The sequence below is a fragment of the Oreochromis aureus genome, linkage group 11 (genome assembly GCF_013358895.1).
Source record: "Oreochromis aureus strain Israel breed Guangdong linkage group 11, ZZ_aureus, whole genome shotgun sequence".
Taxonomy (NCBI): Eukaryota; Metazoa; Chordata; class Actinopteri; order Cichliformes; family Cichlidae; genus Oreochromis; species Oreochromis aureus.
In genome coordinates, this window is record NC_052952.1 from 1,686,032 (window position 1) to 1,707,327 (window position 21,296).

Consider the following 21,296-nt stretch of genomic DNA (forward strand, 5'->3'; position numbering starts at 1 on the left):
AGCAAATTTTCTTAAGAACTTCTGCTGAAAGATAACCTTTGATCTGTCGCCTCCTGTCGGAGCGCTTGGGTACTGCTCTCGCCTTGTTCCCATTTTAGCGTTTTCCTGTCAGCTGTGTGGAATGTGAGACGCAGACAGCATCAGAGGCTCCAGCCGATACGGCCGCTTTTCCCTCTCACTCTCACTGCTGTCCAGAGCTCCTCCGGCTGCTCCTCAGATCGGTAAGTGAAGAAGTCCTCACTTTTACGGGCTTTTAAGTTGAACCTAAGAAAATCCAGTGCAGCTGCGCAACTGGACCATATCTATTTTTACATGTGAGCTCTGCGAGTGCTACAGCTGTTGTACAGAAATACTCAGAGCGTAAGCGTCCACATTTACAGTCAGATGTTGATAAAAGAGTTTCGTTACCATGAGCTGTAACGTGTTGTGTAATCTGACTACTGCAGCATAGACTGTATGTGGCGTTAAAAAGACAGAAACATTAAGTCATTCATGATTGTAAATGTATAGCTGTGTATGTATGCGAGTCTTCTTACTCCGATGACAAACATGACGGAGCTCAGCTAGACCCACCGTGCAGTGTGGACGACAGAAGTCACTGTTGCATTCACTAACCCGTTTTGGAGGCACGAGGAGTGTTTCTGTCATGAACTTTTGCGTTAGTTAATCTAAACTTAGAATCAGTAGAGTGACTTAATGTTGGGCAACTAGGTTTCAAACAAACCAAATTATAAAATAAATGTGTGTGTGTGTGTGTGGGGTGGGGGTTGTGACAGAAGGATAGCAGGAAGAGGGAAGGCTCCAAAATAGAGTGAAACCTGCTCTGACGTATGGTGTGGATACTGTGGGACCAACTAAAACCACAGGAAGCTGAAGTGGCAGAGGGAAGATAAGATTTACTTTTTGGGAGGGACCAGAAAGGATAAAATTAGAAATGAGTATAGGACAGCATATATGAATAACTAGCAGAGAATAGTTTCACTTTAAAGCAGACTCTGGTCCACTCCACTCTTATTCACCTTTGTTGTCCTGGAGTGAAAATAGACGACAGTTAATTATGCAAGTATTTGAAACCATCTACTTTACTCTCAGATGAAATTTCGAGCTGGAGATTTTGGCAGGTCTTGACATATAAAAGACCTTTCAGTTTATAGAAGTAATATAAGAATAAAAGCTGTTATTATTATCATTGTCTTTCCTCCTGGTCATTCCCACAGTTTCAATGAGTAACGTTTAAACTAACCTGTAAGAACACTGGTTTGGTTCAGCTCAAGATATTGTCCTCAAATTATTTTTGTAGGGCAAATGTCCACCAGTGTAACTGACATTCTCATTTGGTTTAATGCTACATGAACAATGTTTAGTGGATGAATGGGAGCAAAATGAGAAGTATTTTGTCTACATGGAGGAAAATGTTCCAGCATTAGTCTGCCTGTGAAGCGCAGCAAACCTCATATTGACGTGCCATCCTGGAGGAACAGGACTAGTGAAAACTATAGTCGGAATATATTTAAAGCCCTTCCTATTTTGGAGCTTGTCTCATTGTTGCCTGCTGTTAATTCCAATCAATAGCGGTTGTTTATAGGGGCGACATGGGCGGTTGCCCAGGGCGGCATCGTGGTGGAGGCGGCATCACGGGCATCTCCAAAAAAGTTGCTCGTACTCATGCTGCCCCGACTGCCAGTGCATATCGGGAATGGCATAGGCACCGATCGGTTTTCTATCGCCCATTTGCTGGGAGTAAGGGCGCCTCCGTTTGCGAGGTGCGCCTGCTGCCTGCGGCACAGGGAGGAGAGGGCGGGGCGGCGGGGGATTCTCTGGCTGGCTGGAGCAGCATCTAATAACCAACCCGCAAAATAAAACAAAATAAAAACAAACCAACAAACACGAAAACACCAGACATTATGATACAGACTTATAATTTGCGCCGATGTTTTTTCAAAATTCTATAAAAGTGAGCGCGAGAGCCCTCGGTGCGCCTGCGCGCTGCTGAAGTCAAAGTAAACTGTCATCTCCGCTACATACAGTCCAGTATATAGAGAGACGAGACGACGAGGCTCCAGTTACAGCAGTGCAAGTAAACAAACAATGAATATAAGGAGAGTAAGAAAATAAATATACACTTTAGGACTCGGGGTAAAGGGATCAATATCAATTAAAATTTTATAATTCACAGTTTGATGATTTAAAGTCTCACACACAACCTGTCGAAAGGGGAGGGGCCTGCTGCTTCCAAATAGAGCACATTTAATTCATAATGTTGTAAATCCAAGCCCATTATGGATTCATGACTTGAATCCTGGGTTGTCCCAGAAATACACCCTGGACAAAGTAAATCTGTCAACTAAGGTGTAGGTCTGTTAGGTTATGTCGTGGTGATCCTCGGGTTGGGGGATGGGTGTTCAAAAGTGCAAAATTAAAACCAATGGAAGATGGACAAGAAAAGTTCAAAACCATCAGGTCCTCAGTTTAGAAAAAAGAGAAAAGAAGAGGAGGAGAAACGAGCAAAAGATACAGGTAAGCAGATGTGTCATTGGATAATGGCAGGTCATCCTGAACCAATCAGAATCAGAATCAGAATACTTTATTAATCCCTAAGGAAATTATGTGGGTTACAGTTGGTCCAAGAAGAAACTGTAAAACTAGTAACAGTAACAGACTAAACTCCAAACAATACATTATGTTACAGATTTTACACATTTAAGAAAAAGCACTAATATATACAGATCACTCAATGATAAATATCAAGGATTAACAGAGGTGATTATAAATAAATATCAAGAAATTTGACAAGAATATTACAGATTAGAAAAGAGTGTAACTATAGCAGTGTTTACAATGTGTTAGATGGAGTTGTACAGGGAGATGGCCACGGGCAGGAATGATTTCCTGTGTCGGTCAATGGTGCATTGTGGGTAATCTCAGTCTCTCACTGAGCATGCTCCTGTGACTAGCCAGCATGTCATGGAGTGGAGGGGGGGTGTTATCCATGATTGTCCTTATCTTGGACAACATCCGCCTCAGACACCACCCTAACGGAGTCCAGCTCCATCCCCACAACATTACTGGCCTTGTGGATCAGTTTATTTAGTCTGTTGGCATCTGTGACCCTCAACCTGCTGCCCCAGCATGCAGCAGCATAGAGGATCGCACTGACCACAACAGAGATACAACAAGATAACATTAATTAGTAGGGATAGTGAAAACTTCTGTTTACGTTTGCTAGCCACTTGGCTTTGATAGTAAACAGTAGACACTGATGTAGCTTACTGAATCTTTTGGACTGTGTTCAGCACAATGTTAATGAGTCATTGTCAATTGTTGATTTGTCCTGTTCTCATTGTCTGATGAATTATAATGGCTGCTTGTAAGCCGTTTGCATACTATGCATACTCTCTCTCTCTTCATATATATATATATGTGTGTGTGTGTGTGTGTGTGTGTGTGTGTTTCTCTGGTTAAATTCAGTATGGTTCCAACAACAGTTCTTACAGTAAAATATGTTTTATATGTATGTACAATCCTTAATATACATATATACACATAAAATATACATATATTTTATGTTGGGGGTGGAGTGGAGGGTACCGGGGGGGGGGTTCGCCCAGGCCACCAAACAGGCTAGGACCGCCACTGATTCCAATAACACCAAAGCAGCTGAAGTTCATTAACAACCCACTTCACTCCCCAGATAAGTTTAGCAGAAGTTTAATTGACTCGATGCTGTACTCTGCTTAAAAGTGTTCCTTACATTTTTTGAGAAGTATATTAACATATAAGTACCTTAAAATATTCGAAGCAAAGTACTTGAATAAGTATACATAGTTACTTTTCGTAGCTGTGTAGCATGTTACCTGTATGCTTTGAACAACCATCCTCCCACATTCACTTTACTTGCTTTACTCCAGTGTCCAAGGTGCCTAGCCAAAGGATGTCCTCCACCCCAGATGTGCCCACCCTCCTGCTCACCACACTGTCCTCCTTCCCTTCTTCCATCCCGGCCGTCACGTCTACAGATTTAAATGCCACCTCGTGCCAGGAGTGGGAGCGGACCCACCACCTGCTATTCCATGTGGGAAACTTGTCCTTGCTGTTGGGCCTGGCCATCCCGACTACCTTGGCTCTGCACATGATCATGCTGCGTCTCCTCCTGACAGCAGGTCAGTTCACAGCTCGTTCCCGTGATGGGATCCAGAAGTAATGTAGTGGGGAAGATTTAAGGAACATAAAGCTAACACATCGTATGCAGATGCCTATTCTGAGTAAAAGCTGCCCGTGCGTTAGTAAACTTCTACTAGCACAGGCTTATTGACTGTAACGCTGACATTTGAAAGATTTATTGGAAAGTGTTCTGCACAAACAGGGGAGACCCTAAAAGGCTGTGACAGTGGAAGATAAAAGCAGGATGGAAAAAGCACTTCCAACATGTTTATCTTTTGCTTGGCAAGAGAATGGAGACAGGAAGCAGCAGGACTTATTGAGACTGTGGTTGTAATGTTGACAGCTCAGTTATTTATGCTGCTATTTTAGAGCAAGTCAAGTTTCAGTCTCTCAGAGAGGGAGTAAAATAAGAGTGCTGAAATGTGTAAGGCAGCAGTTTTGGTAGTTTATTATCAAACTGGATCATTATGGTATTATGGTAATCATTATGTAACACTGTAAAACAAAACTGAGTAAATGCATTAATAAGACATTCATGTATCTATCCAGGTGTTATACAAATCAGAGAAGCACATTTCTAAATAGTTGTCATGATGTCTAAAATCAAAATATGTGAATGCAATGATTATGAATTTGTGAGCAATACAAAAGTAAAGTTTTGGACAATATTCCCATATATGAGCTTAAAAACAGATCACTGTGTGGGCTCAGCGTTGTCCTGTAAGTTTCCCATAGAGCGATTTATTTTAAATTTATTACATTATTACATTTTTGGAACAATTAAACTTGTTTGTCTTACTGCCCAAAGCTTTATTGTTGCATTGCTGGTAAATTCAGATTCTGAAGTTCCAAATGTGCAAAAAATAAGTGAACAGAAGAAATTAATTGGGAGAAATTATAAATGAATGATGGGGTGGCTGAAGACTTTTGCACAGTAGTGTACATTAAAGTAATTCCTGATATTACAACCATACCAGATAATTTCTCCAAAATAAGATGAAGTGTTGCGTAAGCATGGTGTGTAATTACGTGCAGTGTGTAAGTCAGGTTGTCCTTGCAGGATGTGGTTTATTCATCGCGTGGGCCACGCTGTTCAGGTGCAACATGGATCTAATGGTTTGGAACGTGGTCTTCCTGGTGATCAACTTCGTACACCTTTTCTACCTTTTGTATAAACGCAGGCCGGTGAGTTCAGCATCAACATCACTCACAAAATACAAGATCATTTCTATGTAGGCCGCCCCTGTGTGCTCATCAGAGGAGCAGTGTGTTTATCTTGGAGTTTCTAGCTAATAAATATGGGTTCAGTTCTGTTTCATGGTAACACAATCAGACTATGTCTGCAGCAGCACACACCTACACTTTGGAGAAACAGGAGGAGGAGCAATAAAGTGCAGCTGTAGTTGAGTCCTGCTCTACTTTTCATCAGAGAATTAAAGCCATTCATTCATTAAAGTTCAAAAAACATTTTTATAACTTTTATAAAAACCATTTTCTCTCAAGTTAGTTTGCTTGTCTTAATAAGTGACTTAACATAAAAGAACTATTTTTTATTTATTTCATCCTTTAATTAACCAGGAAAGTACGATTAGGAATAAAGCTATTTTCCTAGTGTCAGCAGAATCAAGTCAGGAATTAGAGTTTTTCCTTTGGACAGAAGAGACGAGGCATTTCTCACTTCCCTCATTTGTGCCGCTGAAGTGTGTTTCTGAAATATATCTGGAGGACAAATTACAGCTGTTTTGGAAACTTGCCAGAGGTGTTTTTGTCTTCAGTGCAAAAGAGACACGACTGGAGTGTACTGACTGTGGCAGGAACAGAATCATCCTGTTTATTCAGACGCTGGTTCCATTTTCTTAAATGATTAAAATCTCTGTGTGTGAGGGTTTTTTAAACATACTTTTTTTGTGACTATTTGCTCTTTATTCTCTTTATTTGTAGTACAAAAGTTTAAAAATGTATCCAAACAAAGTAGCTAAACAATGCCCCATTTAAGAACAATATGCATCATATTATTGGTTCATTAACTCGGTTATTGCTGCATCGTTTCAGCTACAGATGATATTCGATTTATGTACAGATGAGTATATGACTATTATATTTTGAATTCATATAATTCATATATACTTGTTATTTTCTATACTATAATTTAAAAATGGCTCATGTCATTGTCCAAACTAGGCCTGTGCTTTGGTACACTGGGCTACACTGACTGTGGATGAATGCTCACTTCAGAATAACCGTCTCCAACTGTTGCTATCAGATTAAGATTGACAGGGAGTTGCGGTCAGTCTACAAGAGGATGTTTGAGCCTCTGCATGTGCAGCAGGCTTTGTTCCAGCGACTCACGGGACAGTTCTGCACCATTCAGACGCTGAAGAAAGGCCAGGCCTACGCTGCTGAGGACAAGACGTCTGTAGACGAACGCCTCAGCATTCTGCTCAGAGGAAAGTATGTGCTGTTTGTTTCCCTAATGAAAGTCACATAGGTCTGACTAATACACACGGTTAAGGGAATTATTTTAACACCACAGGCTTCAACACTGTGCTTTTCTGATTTAGTTGGTCAGAATTTTGAATTTTAGTTTTTTTGTGTGTGATAGGATGAAAGTTTCATACCGAGGCCATTTTCTCCACAACATCTACACCAACTCATTCATTGACTCTCCAGAGTTCAGGTCCACTGAGATGCACCGAGGAGAGAAGTTTCAGGTAAATTCACTTGCATGAAAGCTTAGATCTGACATAAAAGATGGACATAGTTTGCAGGTCTGAAAGATACAGCCGATGCTACGTGTTTCAGTGGGTGCAGGGGAGGTCTGACTATGCAGATTCAAATAAAGATTTAAGGAGGTCAAATTTCTTTAAACACAGCTCTGGAATATCATAAAGTTTCACATGCATTGTAATTCACTGTAGTATATTTTTGAAGTACTAATAATAGCAATAAAAAATAATAATAATAATTGTATTATATGTCTGTATCTAGGCAACAAGTGGATGTCAGGCAGAATAATACTATATAGTAAAGTATTTCAGCAATGTTTGTTATTAATTTTCACAATGAATTGGAGGGTACTACTACTACTAATAATAGTAAAATAAATGTTCTTTTGCATTCAGAAATAACAAAGAGTTTTTGAGAAAGTTGTCTTAAAATAAAGCGCTTAATTCAAAAAGTTATGAAAAGATATAATTTGACTTTCCCTTCTTCTTTTTTCCTAACTACACGTCACATGTAAGCAGTCTCAACAAATCCATCCATTCGCTTCCACTTATCCTTTTCAGGGTCGCGGGGGGCACTGGAGCCTATCCCAGCTGTCATAGGGCGAGAGGCGGGGTACACCCTGGACAGGCCGCCAGTCTGTCGCAGGGCCAACACACAGAGACAGACAACCAGTCGCACTCACATTCACTCCCGCATTCACACCTATGGGCAATTTAGAGTTTCCAATTAACTGCATGTCTTTGGACGGTGGGAGGAAGCCAGAGTACCCGGGGAGAACATGCATGCCTGATGGCGGAATTGAACTCAGGACCTTTTTGCTTTAATATTTGCCCCTCGACTTTAAATCCTCTGAGGTCTCTGAACGTTCCCTTATTCATCTCCTTACAGACTTCTGTTCATCTATAGACACGCAGAGACCGGCACAGTGTCTCAGTCAATCTGTAGATAGAAGACGAGAACAAACAGGCCCGAGAAAACCATGAAACAAAGCATATAAAAATATATATCCCTACCTTTTGACACCTTAACACTTGTTAATGTGTTTGATTGACAGGTGACCATCATGGCAGAAGAGAACTGTAAGTTCCTGTGTTGGTCTCGAGAGAGACTTACCTATTTCCTGGAGTCAGACACTTTCCTTAATGAGGTTTTCAGGTTCCTCATCGGCAAAGATATCACCAACAAACTGTACTCTCTGAATGATCCCACACTCAGTGACAAGGTGGGTCCCGCTGGTGTCGGTTTATTGGAGCACGAGCATCTTGTTTATTGTAACAGGCATTAACATCGTGCTTTATGACAGCTGTAAGAGTGCTCACTGTCCTGATGAGGATGTTGGTCATGGATATGTTTTAGGCTGTGAAGAAAATGGACCGACAGCCTAGCCTGTGCTCCCAGTTGTCTATGACGCAGATGAGAAACAGCATGGCGAGCACCAGCGACACCGATGATGTTCTCAACCAGATCCTACGAGGTGGATCTGCTGGATCATCACTCCGTGAGTCTTAACGGGATATTTACTTTGTCACTGCAGCATGTACTACACAGGGATCCACAGCTCTGCCAGTGTTCCCAGCAGCTCAAACGAGTCAGAAATGTGGGGGTCTCTCAGTTCCTCCATAAATATTCAGTGATGTTGAGGTTTAGCTTTGGGGGCGACCGTGGCTCAGGGGATTGGGAAGTTCATCTGTAACCGGAAGGTCGCCGGTTCGATCCCCCTGCTCTCTCTGTCCTGGTTGTTGTGTCCTTGGGCAAGACACTTTACCCTACCATCAGAGGGGCCGATGGCAGCCTCGCTTCTGTCAGTCTGCCCCAGGGCAGCTGTGGCTCCAACTGTAGCTTGCCTCCACCAGTGTGTGAATGAATAGTGGAATTGTAAAGCGCTTTGGGTGCCTAGAAAAGCTATAGAAATGCAATCCATTATTATCTTTGAACTTCTGCATGTTGCCTCCTCGCAGGCTGTTCACACGCACACATTTATATTTCTAAAGGTGCTGCTGAGATGAAATTCTCACCAGATGTTGGTAACAATCCATTCAATCCACACGTGAAAATTAAAATATGTATAACAGTGAGAAACGACACAGGGAACATGTGTTGAACACACGAACACAGTGAGGTGCAAATAGTCATGCCACCAGCTGAAATCTGAAATCCTGGCTTAGCTGCAGAGGAGGGCTGGTGCAGTGGATTTGAGGGGAGGCTATGGCCATCTTGGGCGGCATGCAGACCCTGGTCCACGAAACACTGGTTTGACTCGAGACGTTGTTGGACGCAGAGTGGATGGAAATTAAGTGCGTGCATGGGGATAGTCACAAATATCCCACAGTGCCAGTGGAAATAACAGATGGGGTAAAACACATAGACTCGAGGCTGTGGGTGGCTCGCACCAGACACAGCCCCTAATTCTGGGAACAGACTGCCCCGTGTTCGACAAGTTAATGGGGCATTGTGAAGAGGTGCGCTCACAACCTGTAGGGACATGTGATGTTTGTGCTGCGCTCAGTGGTGATGCAAAATCGTCTAACACTGACTCTCATTATGCTGATTCTACTGGTAGGGCAGATTGTGTGCTAGTTTGAGCCATTAATGGGGGTCCTGTTTGAACACATTGGCATGGACCCCATCATGGCATCATGGCATGGCCATTTCAGTGCACAGGATATCGCTTTCATAAGTTCATTCATGAGGATGAATGGAATTGGGATAGCTGGCTGGAGCCTGTGTTGTTGGCACTTCAGGAGGTGCCCTAGGCATCCATGAGTTGCTGTTTAGCAGGAAGCTGTAGGGGCTGTTGGACCTTAAAGAAAACCGGGAGGAAGGTCCAAGCCCGGGTAAGAGTGAAACTCTGACGTTCCTGATGTTCCTTGTAGCACACCTGTGCATCAGCACACCTGAGGCAGGCGGGGCTCACAGCCAACCTGAAGAAGTATGCGGTTGGATGGAGGGAGGGAGGGACAGTATCTGGGGTCCCACTTGGGATGGTTGTTACCGACATCTGGTGAATTTTATGTCAATAACACCTTTAGAAATATATTTACTTCAAAAATTGGTGACATGTTCAAAACTTACTTTACTCGCTGTATATGATAAACAGTTCTTCTGTAGTGCTAGCTAAATGCTGTACACACCCTTAATTTAATTGATCTGTGCAGCATGAATGCATAAAGATGAGAAGGGGGAAAAGGACGCATTGTAGGATTGTAGGATGACATTAAGTAGCAAATATTATGCTGTTGGCTGGAAGCAACGCAAGGGAATAACATAACGGTGAACGAAGGTACACACAGGTGGACTATCTTATGCAGCAAATGCAATCTGAAAGGTAAACTGCACCAAATCACAACAACATTTGCCTCAAGGCACTTTATATTGTAAGGTAACGACCAAGGAGGGGCGCCCAGCTGCAGTGGATGATACAGGACAAAGACACCCTGTGGAAGAGAGATTAATAATGACTAATGATCAAATACAGAGTGGTGTATATGCTCAGACTTCAGATTGTTTAGCCAGAATGTTTTCATATTTTTGTCATTTTGTGTTTTTTTAGAGATTTCACCCGGCACCAAAGCCTCCTCAAAAATGAAGCCTATAGAAGAAGGCATGGAGGATGATGTGTTTGAAGAATCTGCTTCGTCTGACCACATGCCCAACACTTCCACTGAGAATGTGTAGCCAGCAGTGGTCACAGGGGCATGCTATGAAGTCCAACACAGCGGACACAACTTTCCTTGTGTTAGCTTGAAGGACCCAGTCAGACATGATGGGTATTATGACGGTGGTTGTCAACTTTCTTATGTTTCCTCACATAAAAATGTGCATTTCATGTGTCATATGTCTTTTGCACAGAATCATCCCTGTGACCGCAACATACTAATTAGGAGATGTTATCAGAGAAGAATCTTTAAAAAGCTTCAAAAATAAAACTAAAATGTAATATCCTTGCAAATAGGACCAAAGTTAATGCTGCAAAAATCTTTAATACAGTGATTTAGCACAAAGTAAACATTTTTAATTGAGGTAATATATTTATTTTACCACTGAGTTTAAACATTAAAGGTTCAAAAGCCTAATAAAGGCTATGGGAGCAATTCAAGCAGTGTAAAGGAGACAAGTAAGTAAATCCCAAAAGGTTCATTCTGTTCTCACTGAAAATATCCAGATGGACAGAATCAACCTTTGAAGTATAAAAACATTTATATATTTTCTGCATCACCAACTGAATACATGCAATTTGCTGTGACAATGCACTGCTGTGGCAATTCATTTGTGATGTTAGTAAGGTACAACTTAACAAATTTCTCATATAAAATTTACTCTCCCAGCAAAGAATCATTTGAAAGAATCCTTTTAAGAATCAGTCAAACATGGTACTAATTTTAATCTGAAACTCTAAACCACAGAGTTTACAAAGAGAGCCACTGTCATGATGCAAACCTCTGTCTTTAAGCCCAACATAGCTCACCAACCCTTAATCTTGCTTCATAGTACATCACTCAGATCCATATTCTATAGATATGTTTAGCACACTAACTGGGTTAGCTGCAGCTCAGGAGGCGGAGCAGATGGTCTATAGTTGGCTGGTTTGATCCCTGGCTTATCTCCAGTCTGCACGCCGAAGTTTCCTTAGGCACGATACAAAACCCAGAGTTGCTCTCTGATGCACTCATCAGAATATGAATGTGTGAGATGTTAGATAGAAAGCACTTAGGCATAGAAGAAGGTCTTGCATGAATGGGTGTGAATACATGAATGAGGCATGTTGTATTGACTTTGAGTGCTCAAGTAGAAACGTGCTGTTCATTTACCATCAGTACACATTTTTCTATTTTCTATTGTCTCAGACCTGAACAAACAGCAACAAAGTTGATACATTATGCCATATTACACTATAATGTTCTTAGTTCTTACTACAAATGTTTGATTTGGAGTTCACCGTGTATTAAATGTATGTGATCACATGTATGAACAATGCATCCAGAAGGTATTCAGAGCATGTCACTAGTTCCATATCCTGTCATGTTACGGTGCTTTTTCACCCTAAAACCCTACACACAATACCCCACAGTGACAAAGGGGAAAATGTTTGCTTGAAAATGTATTTAAAAAAACAAAAACTAAATACTACATGTGCATAGGTTTTCATAGTTTTCACAGTCAGACCTGAGCTAAGGAGGATCCTGTTTCCGCTGAGTATCTGTCACGTTTCTACAACTTTATTGACTGTCGTAAATTCAGTTTATTGGACATGATTTGAAAAGGTATGCACCTGTCTGTATGAGCTCCCCTAGTTGACAGTTTATATTAAAGCACATACCAGTCCAGGAGTCTAAGAAGTTGCCTGTAGACTTCCAAGACAGGATTGTAATTGAGGCCCAGATCGGGCGAAGGGTACATTTCTGTAGCATTGAAGGTGCCATTGAACAAATGTCGGACCTTTTTTTTATTTTAAATTCACTTGTTTTCTGTTTAGTCATGCATTTTTAAATTAAATACTCTGAGGATATCCACGCAAGCTCTGGTGTAGAAATGGCTGTAATAATACTGCAAAGATCCGTTCTCTGATTCACTGATAGTGAAGAAACACTCAGTGCATCATGGGAAGCAGCAGCCTATTGCAGCGACACTGAGGATTCAGGGTCACCTGATCCAGCCCTAACTGTGTCATCAAAAAGGAAAGTGTGCTTTAAGTCTGCTCTTTTGGGGTAATACAGTACTAAGAGTTCATTAAGATTTGATCCCTTTTTGAAATGATTAAACTATTTTCAGGATTTAAACCCTTTAAATGTCAGTTTAAACATTTGAGTTACTAAATAATTATTGAAAAAACTAACAGAAAACTGCTTTTTTCCATATAATAAATAGTATGGGGTGATTAGAGTCTTGGACATTTCAAAGATCAGCAACAAAAGTGATTTTAATGCATTTTCTTTCTTTAGTATGTGTAGTGCCAGATACTCCCTAAAAAGTTCACCTCAACTAAAACCACATTTTTAATCTCTGTGCCATTGCAGTGTAAAACAGAAGTATTGATTCCTTACTGGAGGGATGGATTTTGTCATTTAAGTTATTTAAAAAGTTACAGAATTACTGAATCTAACACAGAGCATGAAGTTTATACAGTGGTTCAAACTTCATCCTGCTTTACGCCTCCTTGTTTGTAGCAGACTAAGTATATATGATGGATGAAAGTGGAGTTAAAGGCGGAGGATGAAGGAGATGTGAGTTGATGATGATGATGACAAAATGTCAGTCTATTGGAAGTGCAAAATACTACAGACCCCTGGCCCCACCAAAACATTCAGCTTAAGTGGAAACCCTATACAGTGAAATAAATGCAGTTCAAAATACACATAATATGCTTGAATACAATTTTACCTTGTGCACTACATCCCTTTTCTTCAAGGCCAGTGTACGATGTACAGTTAGACCTCAATTAACCTTCAAATCCAAGTGTATACAGATGCTGTACTGACAGTACTGAAAAGAATTTTAAAAAACTGGGGTGAAGTTCATACAATGACTATCTAAGTTGCATGTAGTCTAAGGAGCCTGGAATGAAAAGCGTCTGGACTTCTTTAAGTTTCTTGAAGACGTTTCATCCAAGAAGCTTCTTCAGCGCTCAGAGCAACTGGTGGAGAATTCCAGATTTTAAGCCCTGTGGGAGTGTCAAGCAGCTTAAATCACGTCAGATAAGATGCACAGAAAACACAGTCAGACACCAACACGGGAGACAAAGGGGACAATATTGTCATTCCTCATGAAGCAGGTTTATCAGAGAAGTCTTCTCCAAGCACAACATCCCAGTGTACCCAGCCAAACACTCAGACTGGTTCATCCCAAAGACAAACAGTGTGGCTCAGACCTCTACGTTGGACCAAACAGCCACTTCATAAGCGCATGGCACAACATAGAAGAGCCACCTCCACGGGACAAGACTCAGCAGTCCATCTGCATCTAAAGGTCAAAGGTCACTCTTTCAAGGATGCCAGTGTTCACATGTTGGACAGAGAGGACAGATGGTTTGAAAGAGGATTGAAAGAGGCCATCTATGTCCACTGTGAACGACCATCTTTGAACAGAGGGCGGGGCTTACCACACCAACTGTCTGCCATCTATAATCCAGTTTTGAGATCAATAGATACTCAACATTTGATTGTTCAGCATTTAGATTATGCTTCATAACCAGACGACTGACTGTCCTCGGGAAGAGCATCCAGTGTAAAATTCTTCCAAATCAAGCACGCGGAGCAATCCCTCGTCACCAGGGAGAAACTAAAACCTGTCTGATTTTTCTCTTTTTGGTCTTCTTCCCCAGAGGCAGCACTGCTCTGTATGCAGGGCATGGAGGTTTTCAAGCTGCGGTACAGCATTATATTTATTTGCAAAGATAATCAAGGATATACTGACCAGCAACACTGATGACAGGATCCAAGTTAAAGCCATTCAGGGTGATCTTTACCATCTGTTCCTCTTTAATCTTTTTTTTTCTACTCAAGTTCAAACGATCCTGTAAATGACAACTGACTGCTGCCATGGGGTGGCTGTGGCTCAGGTGGTCGAGCAGATCAGCTACTGATTGGAAGGTTGGTGGTTTGATTCCTGGCTCCCCCAGTCTGCATGCCAAATATCCTTGGGCAAGATATTAACCCCAAATTGCCCTCCGATGCGTTCATCGGAGTGTGACTGTGTGTGAGTGTTTATTAGTTGTGCTTGTATGAATGATGCATGTTGTATAGAGCACTTTGAGTACTCTGGGAGAGTACACATTTACCATGTGATGTCACAGTGCAAGTACTTTGTAAAAGGCCTTACACTGATGTGGATGCAGAAATATGAATCTAGTTTATTAACAATCAACTGATGACTTTTGATTAATGATGTACTTGCGTTTACTGCATAATTACAGATATTTAATCAGATTTCCACAATATGCTGCTGGTTTTTAGCGTGTTTCAGATTAGCAAAATAAAAGCAGGGCTGTGAAAATTTGGTCACTTATGCAAGAATTGAAGAAAAAAGAAGTTTGAATCTAATAAAATCCCAATTTCTTTTGTTAGTCTGTTAAAAATGTTTGTCTTTAATATTTTTAGACTGGCTTTTATTCAAACATTGATAAATAACAAGGAAATAAGCTGTCTTCTGTTCCTTTCACCGTTTTTGAGTACTATGATTAAATGTGTAGTCACCTGTAAAAGGAATAATCACAAAGTTTAAGTGTTAAATCTGCACAGTCTGCAAAGATAAAGAGAATAATTACGAAGAGACGGTAACTCACCATTCTCCTGGCCTGCAGTGCTGTTAAAAAGACCATTTCAGACCTGTTAAATGATACCACATTTTTTAGATCATCAGGACAATTGGACTTCACACAAAAAATGAACATGCCATGATCCTCCTACCTTTGGCTTCAGGTGAGGGAGGGCAACAGCTGTTTCTCATTTGTTCGAGGTTAGGCCCACTGCAGGTGAAACCCTCAGTCATGGGTCTCATCGTGTCATTACATATAAAGTGGCTGCGTTGTGTCCAGCTGTCTCTGGCTCAGTGATTAAACAAATACAAAAAGTTGACATTTTTTTGTCTAAAAAGTGACTTTTTTGTTCAAAGTGACAACAACACAGAATTATGAATTACTGTTCCATATGTCTGAAACAACTAATAATCATATTATTGTTAATTAACCCTCTGGGTTTGTTCAAAATCACCACCCTTTCAGCTTGTTGGTGGCCAAAAGTGGCCACCAACAGATTGGGTCTGTAATTTTTATTATTTTTATGTTTTTTGTGTTTTTTTCTGCATAAAGCTTTTAACTAACTTCAGTTCTTTTCATAAATATAAAATAGTTATTACTTTTTAAATTTTTAACCCTTTAAACACCAGTTTGTTTGTCCACTGCACTAGCTGGAAGACAACCTCAAATCACACAATTTTATATATTTGCAGTGCTACTGGAATTTCTTGTATTATTAATAGTAGAGTCAGGGACATGTAATTGATTCACATCAACACTGATTAGTGATGGGTCCTGCAACACTGACGCACCGAGGCATGTATCAAGCTCACAGAGCGAAGCCTGTATCGGTGCGTGTGTCGCTTTAAGAAAAAGTCACGTGATCGATCCAGCTGCTGTATGGCTCATTGCCAACGCGCCAAACTGTGTTTAAAAGGTACCGCATCCGCACCTGTCAACGGAATGAGTCGCCACCAAAAAAAACAAATTACTCTCGCAAAGATAAAAAAAAAAAAAAAAATACACATCTCTCCATAACAAAATGGAGCCCAAAAGAAAAGTTTCTGCTGTGTGGGATCATTTCGATCTTTTAACTGCAAATAATGTAACTGTTTGTCTGTCTTTGTTTCAGTGTGATCTATCAGAATAGAAAAACAGCAATGTGACCTGCAGTGTAAATTATTTATTTCATTTTATGCAGGTTAAATGTCGCATCTGTTCTGCTGAGCTTTCTTACACAAACAAAAGCACCTCCTCAGTGTTTATGCATTACAGAGCCAAACATGAAAATGAGGAGACAAACACACCGAGAATGAACACAGGTCAGCCTATATAGACACTGAGCAGCATTATCATCATTTTTTTCATTAATATGTGTTTTATTATTTTGAAATCAAGCATCTAGGAAAACTGTTCTGGACCAGACAGTCCTGATTTTTTTTTTATAAAGGATTAACAACCCCTTAGTATTGTGGAGAGTGTCGGAGAGAAACATTCCAAGATCAGAGGATCCTTTAACGTACTGGGGAATAGGAAGACATCTTATCCCAACCTTTTCCACCTGGCTTTACAGTTTTTGTGTACCCCAGCTTCATCTGTGCCTGTGAGCGTGTTTTCCAAAGCTGAGGAAATGGTGTCAAAACAACGCAATGGACTGAATGCAAAAACATTGGATAAACTTATTTTTCTGAATAGAAATGTATAATAAACTCTGAGTCAATTACATTTAAATGGGTAATGTTACATTCACAATACCTTCATTTTAATTTTCACTTAATGTCATTCACACTATATTTTAAAGATGTCTACAATATTTGGCAATGTAAACAATGTAAAATGATTCCATGGAAAGTACAATATCTTACAGTGTATACAAGTACGACTAGGTCATTGAATCAGTGTCTGTTGTGAGTCTCAAGTAAGTTGCCTGCAATGATATTTAAGGTCCAGCAGGTGACAGGATGGAGCAAAACAGCAACACTGTGTTGACACAGTATCGATACAGTTTGGGGAATGTGCTGAAACGCCTCACGAGGCCTCATCTACCCATCAATAACATTGATTATAATGCATTGTTATTTTTGTGCAGGGAGAGCAAAAACATAAAAACTCCCTCTCAGCTTGTTCGTGGCCAAAAATGGCCACCCCCTGTTTACTTTTACAAAATGCTATAAAATTAACATACATTAAAAAAAACTTCCACTTTCATTGACTTTATTTTTTAAATTGGCATCAGTGCTGTTCATAAAATTCAAAATTTCATTCAAATTCAGAATTTTAACCCTTTAAATACCAGTTAGATCACATAATTTTAATGATTTACAAAGGGATAAAAGCATAAAATCTCTATTTTTTTTCTAAATAATACATGCAAACTGATTTATTTTCTAACCATGATGGAGGTTAGATGCATAGCAATAATTAAAAGTATCAATGAGTTTTATGCATCTTTGTTTTTGTGCAGTGACAGAAAAACCAAAAACTCCCTCTCAGCTTGTTAATTGTGGCCAAAAATGGCCACCCCCTGTTTACGCTTACAAAATGCTATAAAATTCATATATATTAAAACATTTTTCTACTTTCATTGACTTGACTCGTTAAATTAGCACCAGTCCTAGTCATGAAAACCAAAATATAATTCAAATTCAGAAATTATACGCTTTGAATACAGTCAGATTACGTATTATTACTAAATTTTGGGGGGAAAAGAGCAATAAAGTTCACATTTTTTCAGCATATGAATTCAATTCAATTCAATTCAATTTTATTTATATAGCGCCAAATCACAACAAAAGTCGCCTCAAGGCGCTTTATATTGTAAAGTAGATCGCACAATAATAAATACAGAGAAAAACCCAACAATCATATGACCCCTTATGAGCAAGCACTTTGGCGACAGTGAGAAGGAAAAACTCCCTTTTAACAGGAAGAAACCTCCAGCAGAACCAGGCTCAGGGAGGGGCGGGGCCATCTGCTGTGATTGGTTGGGGTGAGAGAAGGAAAACAGGATAAAGACATGCTGTGGAAGAGAGACAGAGGTTAATAACAGATATGATTCGATGCAGAGAGGTCTGTTAACACATAGGGAGTGAGAAAGGTGACTGGAAAGGAAAAACTCAATGCATCATGGGAATCCCCGGCAGCCTACGTCTATTGCAGCATAACTAAGGGAGGATTCAGGGTCACCTGGTCCAGTCCTAACTATATGCTTTAGCAAAAAGGAAAGTTTGAAGCCTAATCTTGAAAGTAGAGATAGTGTCTGTCTCCTGAATCCAAACTGGAAGCTGGTTCCACAGAAGAGGGGCCTGAAAACTGAAGGCTCTGCCTCCCATTCTACTTTTAAATACTCTAGGAACAACAAGTAGGCCTGCAGTGCGAGAGCTAAGTGCTCTAATAGGGTGATATGGTACTACAAGGTCATTAAGATAAGATGGGGCCTGATTATTTAAGACCTTGTATGTGAGGAGCAGGATTTTGAATTCAATTCTGGATTTAACAGGAAGCCAATGAAGGAAGCCAAAACAGGAGAAATCTGCTCTCTTTCTAGTCCCTGTCAGGACTCTTGCTGCAGCATTTTGGATTAGCTGAAGACTTTTCAGGGAGTTTTAGGACATCCTGATAATAAAGAATTACAGTAGTCCAGCCTGGAAGTAATAAATGCATGAACTAGTTTTTCAGCGTCACTCTGAGACAGGATATTTCTAACTTTAGAGATGTTGCACAAATGGAAGAAAGCAGTCTTACATATTTGTTTAATATGTGCATTGAAGGACATGTCCTGGTCAAAAATGACTCAAGGTTCCTCACAGTGTTACTGGAGGCCAAGGTAATGCCATCCAGAGTAAGAATCTGCTTAGATACCATATTTCTAAGATTTTCAGGGCCGAGTACAATAACCTCAGTTTGATCTGAATTAAGAAGCAGAAAGTTAGCGGCCATCCAGGTCTTTATGTCTTTAAGACATTCCTGCAGTTTAACTAATTGGTGTGTGTTACCTGGCTTCATGGATAGATAGAGCTGGGTGTCATCTGCATAGCAGTGAAAATGTATGCTATGTCTTCTAATGATGCTGCCTAAGGAAGCATGTATAATGTAAACAGAATTGGTCCTAGCACTGAACCCTGTGGAACTCCATAATTGACCTTAGTGTGAAGAGGACTCTCCATTTACATGTACAAATTGGAGTCTATTAGATAGATATGATACAAACCACTGCAGTGCAGTACCTGTAATACCTACAGCATGTTCTAATCGCTCTAATAGGATATTATGGTCAACAGTATCGAACGCTGCACTGAGGTCTAGCAGGACAAGCACAGAGATGAGTCCACTGTCAGAGGCCATAAGAAGATCATTTGTAACCTTCACTAAAGCTGTTTCTGTGCTGTGATGAGCTCTGAAACCTGACTGAAACTCTTCAAATAAGCCATTCCTCTGCAGATGATCTGTTAGCTGTTTGACAACTACTCTTTCAAGGATGTTTGATATGAAAGGAAGGTTGGAGATTGGCCTATAATTAGCTAAGACAGCTGGGTCTAGAGATGGCTTTTTAAGTAAAGGTTTAACTACAGCCAGCTTGAAGGCCTGTGGTACATAGCCGATTATTAGAGATAGGTTGATCATATTTAAGATTGAAGAATTAATTAATGGCAGGACTTCTTTGAGCAGTTTTGTAGGAATGGGGTCTAAAAGACACGTTGATGGTTTGGAGGAAGTAATTATTGAAGTTAACTCAGAAAGATCAATTGGAGAAAAAGAGTCTAACTTAACATCAATGGTACTAAAAGTAGCTGTAGATAATATTACATCTGTGGGATGATTATTGATAATTTTTTCTCTAATGATAAGAATTTTATTAGTGAAGAAGTTCATGAAGTCATTACTAGTTAACGTTAAAGGATTGTTGGCTCAGTAGAGCTCTGACTGTTTGTCAGCCTGGCTACAGTGCTGAAGAGAAACCTGGGGTTGTTCTTATTTTCTTCAATCAGTGATGAATAGTAAGATGTTCTGGCTTTGCGGAGGGCTTTCTTATAAAGCAGCAAACTATTTCTCCAGGCTAAATGATGATCCTCTAAATTTGTGACACGCCATTTCCTCTCCAGCTTACGAGTTATCTGCTTTAGGCTACGTGTTTGAGAATTATACCACGGAGTCAGGGACTTTGGATTTGAGGCCTTAGTTTTCACAGGAGCTACAGTATCCAGAGTCGCACGTAGTGAGGAGGTAAAATTATTAACAAGATAATCGACCTCTGTTGGAGTAGCGTTCAGATAGCTGCTCTGCTCTGTGTTGGTACAGGGCATTGAAGATGATAACAGTGGGTTGTTGATGAAACGTATTTTTTTAATCATCATTGCAGGTCAGTACCTGTAACAGTAACAATAATTTATTTTTACTTTGCTTTATTTTATTTCATCCGTCACTCCACACAGTACCGCCATACCTGTCAATGCTCTTGTCACATCTCGTTTAGATTGCTGTAATTCTCTTCTCTATGGTCTGCCTCATAAATCTCCCCATAAACTGCAGTTAGTTCAAGCTGCTCGTATTATTTCCAGAATTAGATCCACCAAACATATAACACTTGTTCTTAAACAGCTCCATTGGCTTCCAGTTCACCTCTGTGTCAATTTCAAAGCGCTTCATAACCTCGCTCCTCCATATTGATCTGATCTTCTCCACCTGCTCGCCTCACTCAGACTCGGGGCCTTTAGTCGTTCTGCCCGAGACTTTGGACGCACTTCCACCAGATCTCCGGACTACAAACGGTCTCTCCACATTTAAATCACGTCTCAAAACTCATCTATTCAGAATTGCTTACACTTCATTATGATTCTAAGTCTATTTTTACCTTGTTTAGCTTTTATACTTTAATATTGTTTTTTATTTTTCATTTACCTCATGTTTTTATTTTGTTGTACTAATGTGAGGTGACCTATAAACAAAATGTATTATCATTATTATAATTAATTACACCTTAAAGACTACAGATGGACGGGCTAACCATTGAAGACCAGCTACACCTCCACAGTCATTTACAAACGTTGTTTTACACACACACACAGTATGTTTTGTTGCAGACTGCAGTAAAGAGCTGACAGAAGTCACTGAATAGACACCATGATTCTTCTCGCTGTCCTCTTCCACATCCTTCCAGGCAAACATAAACCGAGCCACG

At 40.3% G+C, this 21,296-nt stretch overlaps 1 protein-coding gene across 1 annotated transcript; it reads left to right on the forward strand.

Annotated features, from left to right (window-relative positions):
• The first annotated feature begins 98 nt into the window (after positions 1 to 98).
• On the forward strand, positions 99 to 11,853 carry bves (blood vessel epicardial substance). The gene is made up of 8 exons (XM_031759786.2): positions 99 to 221; positions 3,909 to 4,160; positions 5,222 to 5,346; positions 6,425 to 6,612; positions 6,764 to 6,872; positions 7,943 to 8,110; positions 8,245 to 8,386; positions 10,439 to 11,853. The coding sequence occupies exons 2-8, from the start codon at positions 3,932 to 3,934 to the stop codon at positions 10,561 to 10,563; spliced, it is 1,086 nt and encodes a 361-aa protein (XP_031615646.1). The 5' UTR covers positions 99 to 221; positions 3,909 to 3,931; the 3' UTR covers positions 10,564 to 11,853.
• The last annotated feature ends 9,443 nt before the right edge of the window (positions 11,854 to 21,296 follow it).

Coding starts and splice junctions, on each gene's coding strand:
- bves (XM_031759786.2), top strand. CDS start 3,932: ATGTCCTCCACCCCAGATGTGCCCACCCTCCTGCTCACCACACTGTCC. Junction 5,347..6,424: donor TTTTGTATAAACGCAGGCCG/GTGAGTTCAGCA, acceptor TGTTGCTATCAG/ATTAAGATTGACAGGGAGTT. Junction 8,387..10,438: donor ATCTGCTGGATCATCACTCC/GTGAGTCTTAAC, acceptor GTGTTTTTTTAG/AGATTTCACCCGGCACCAAA.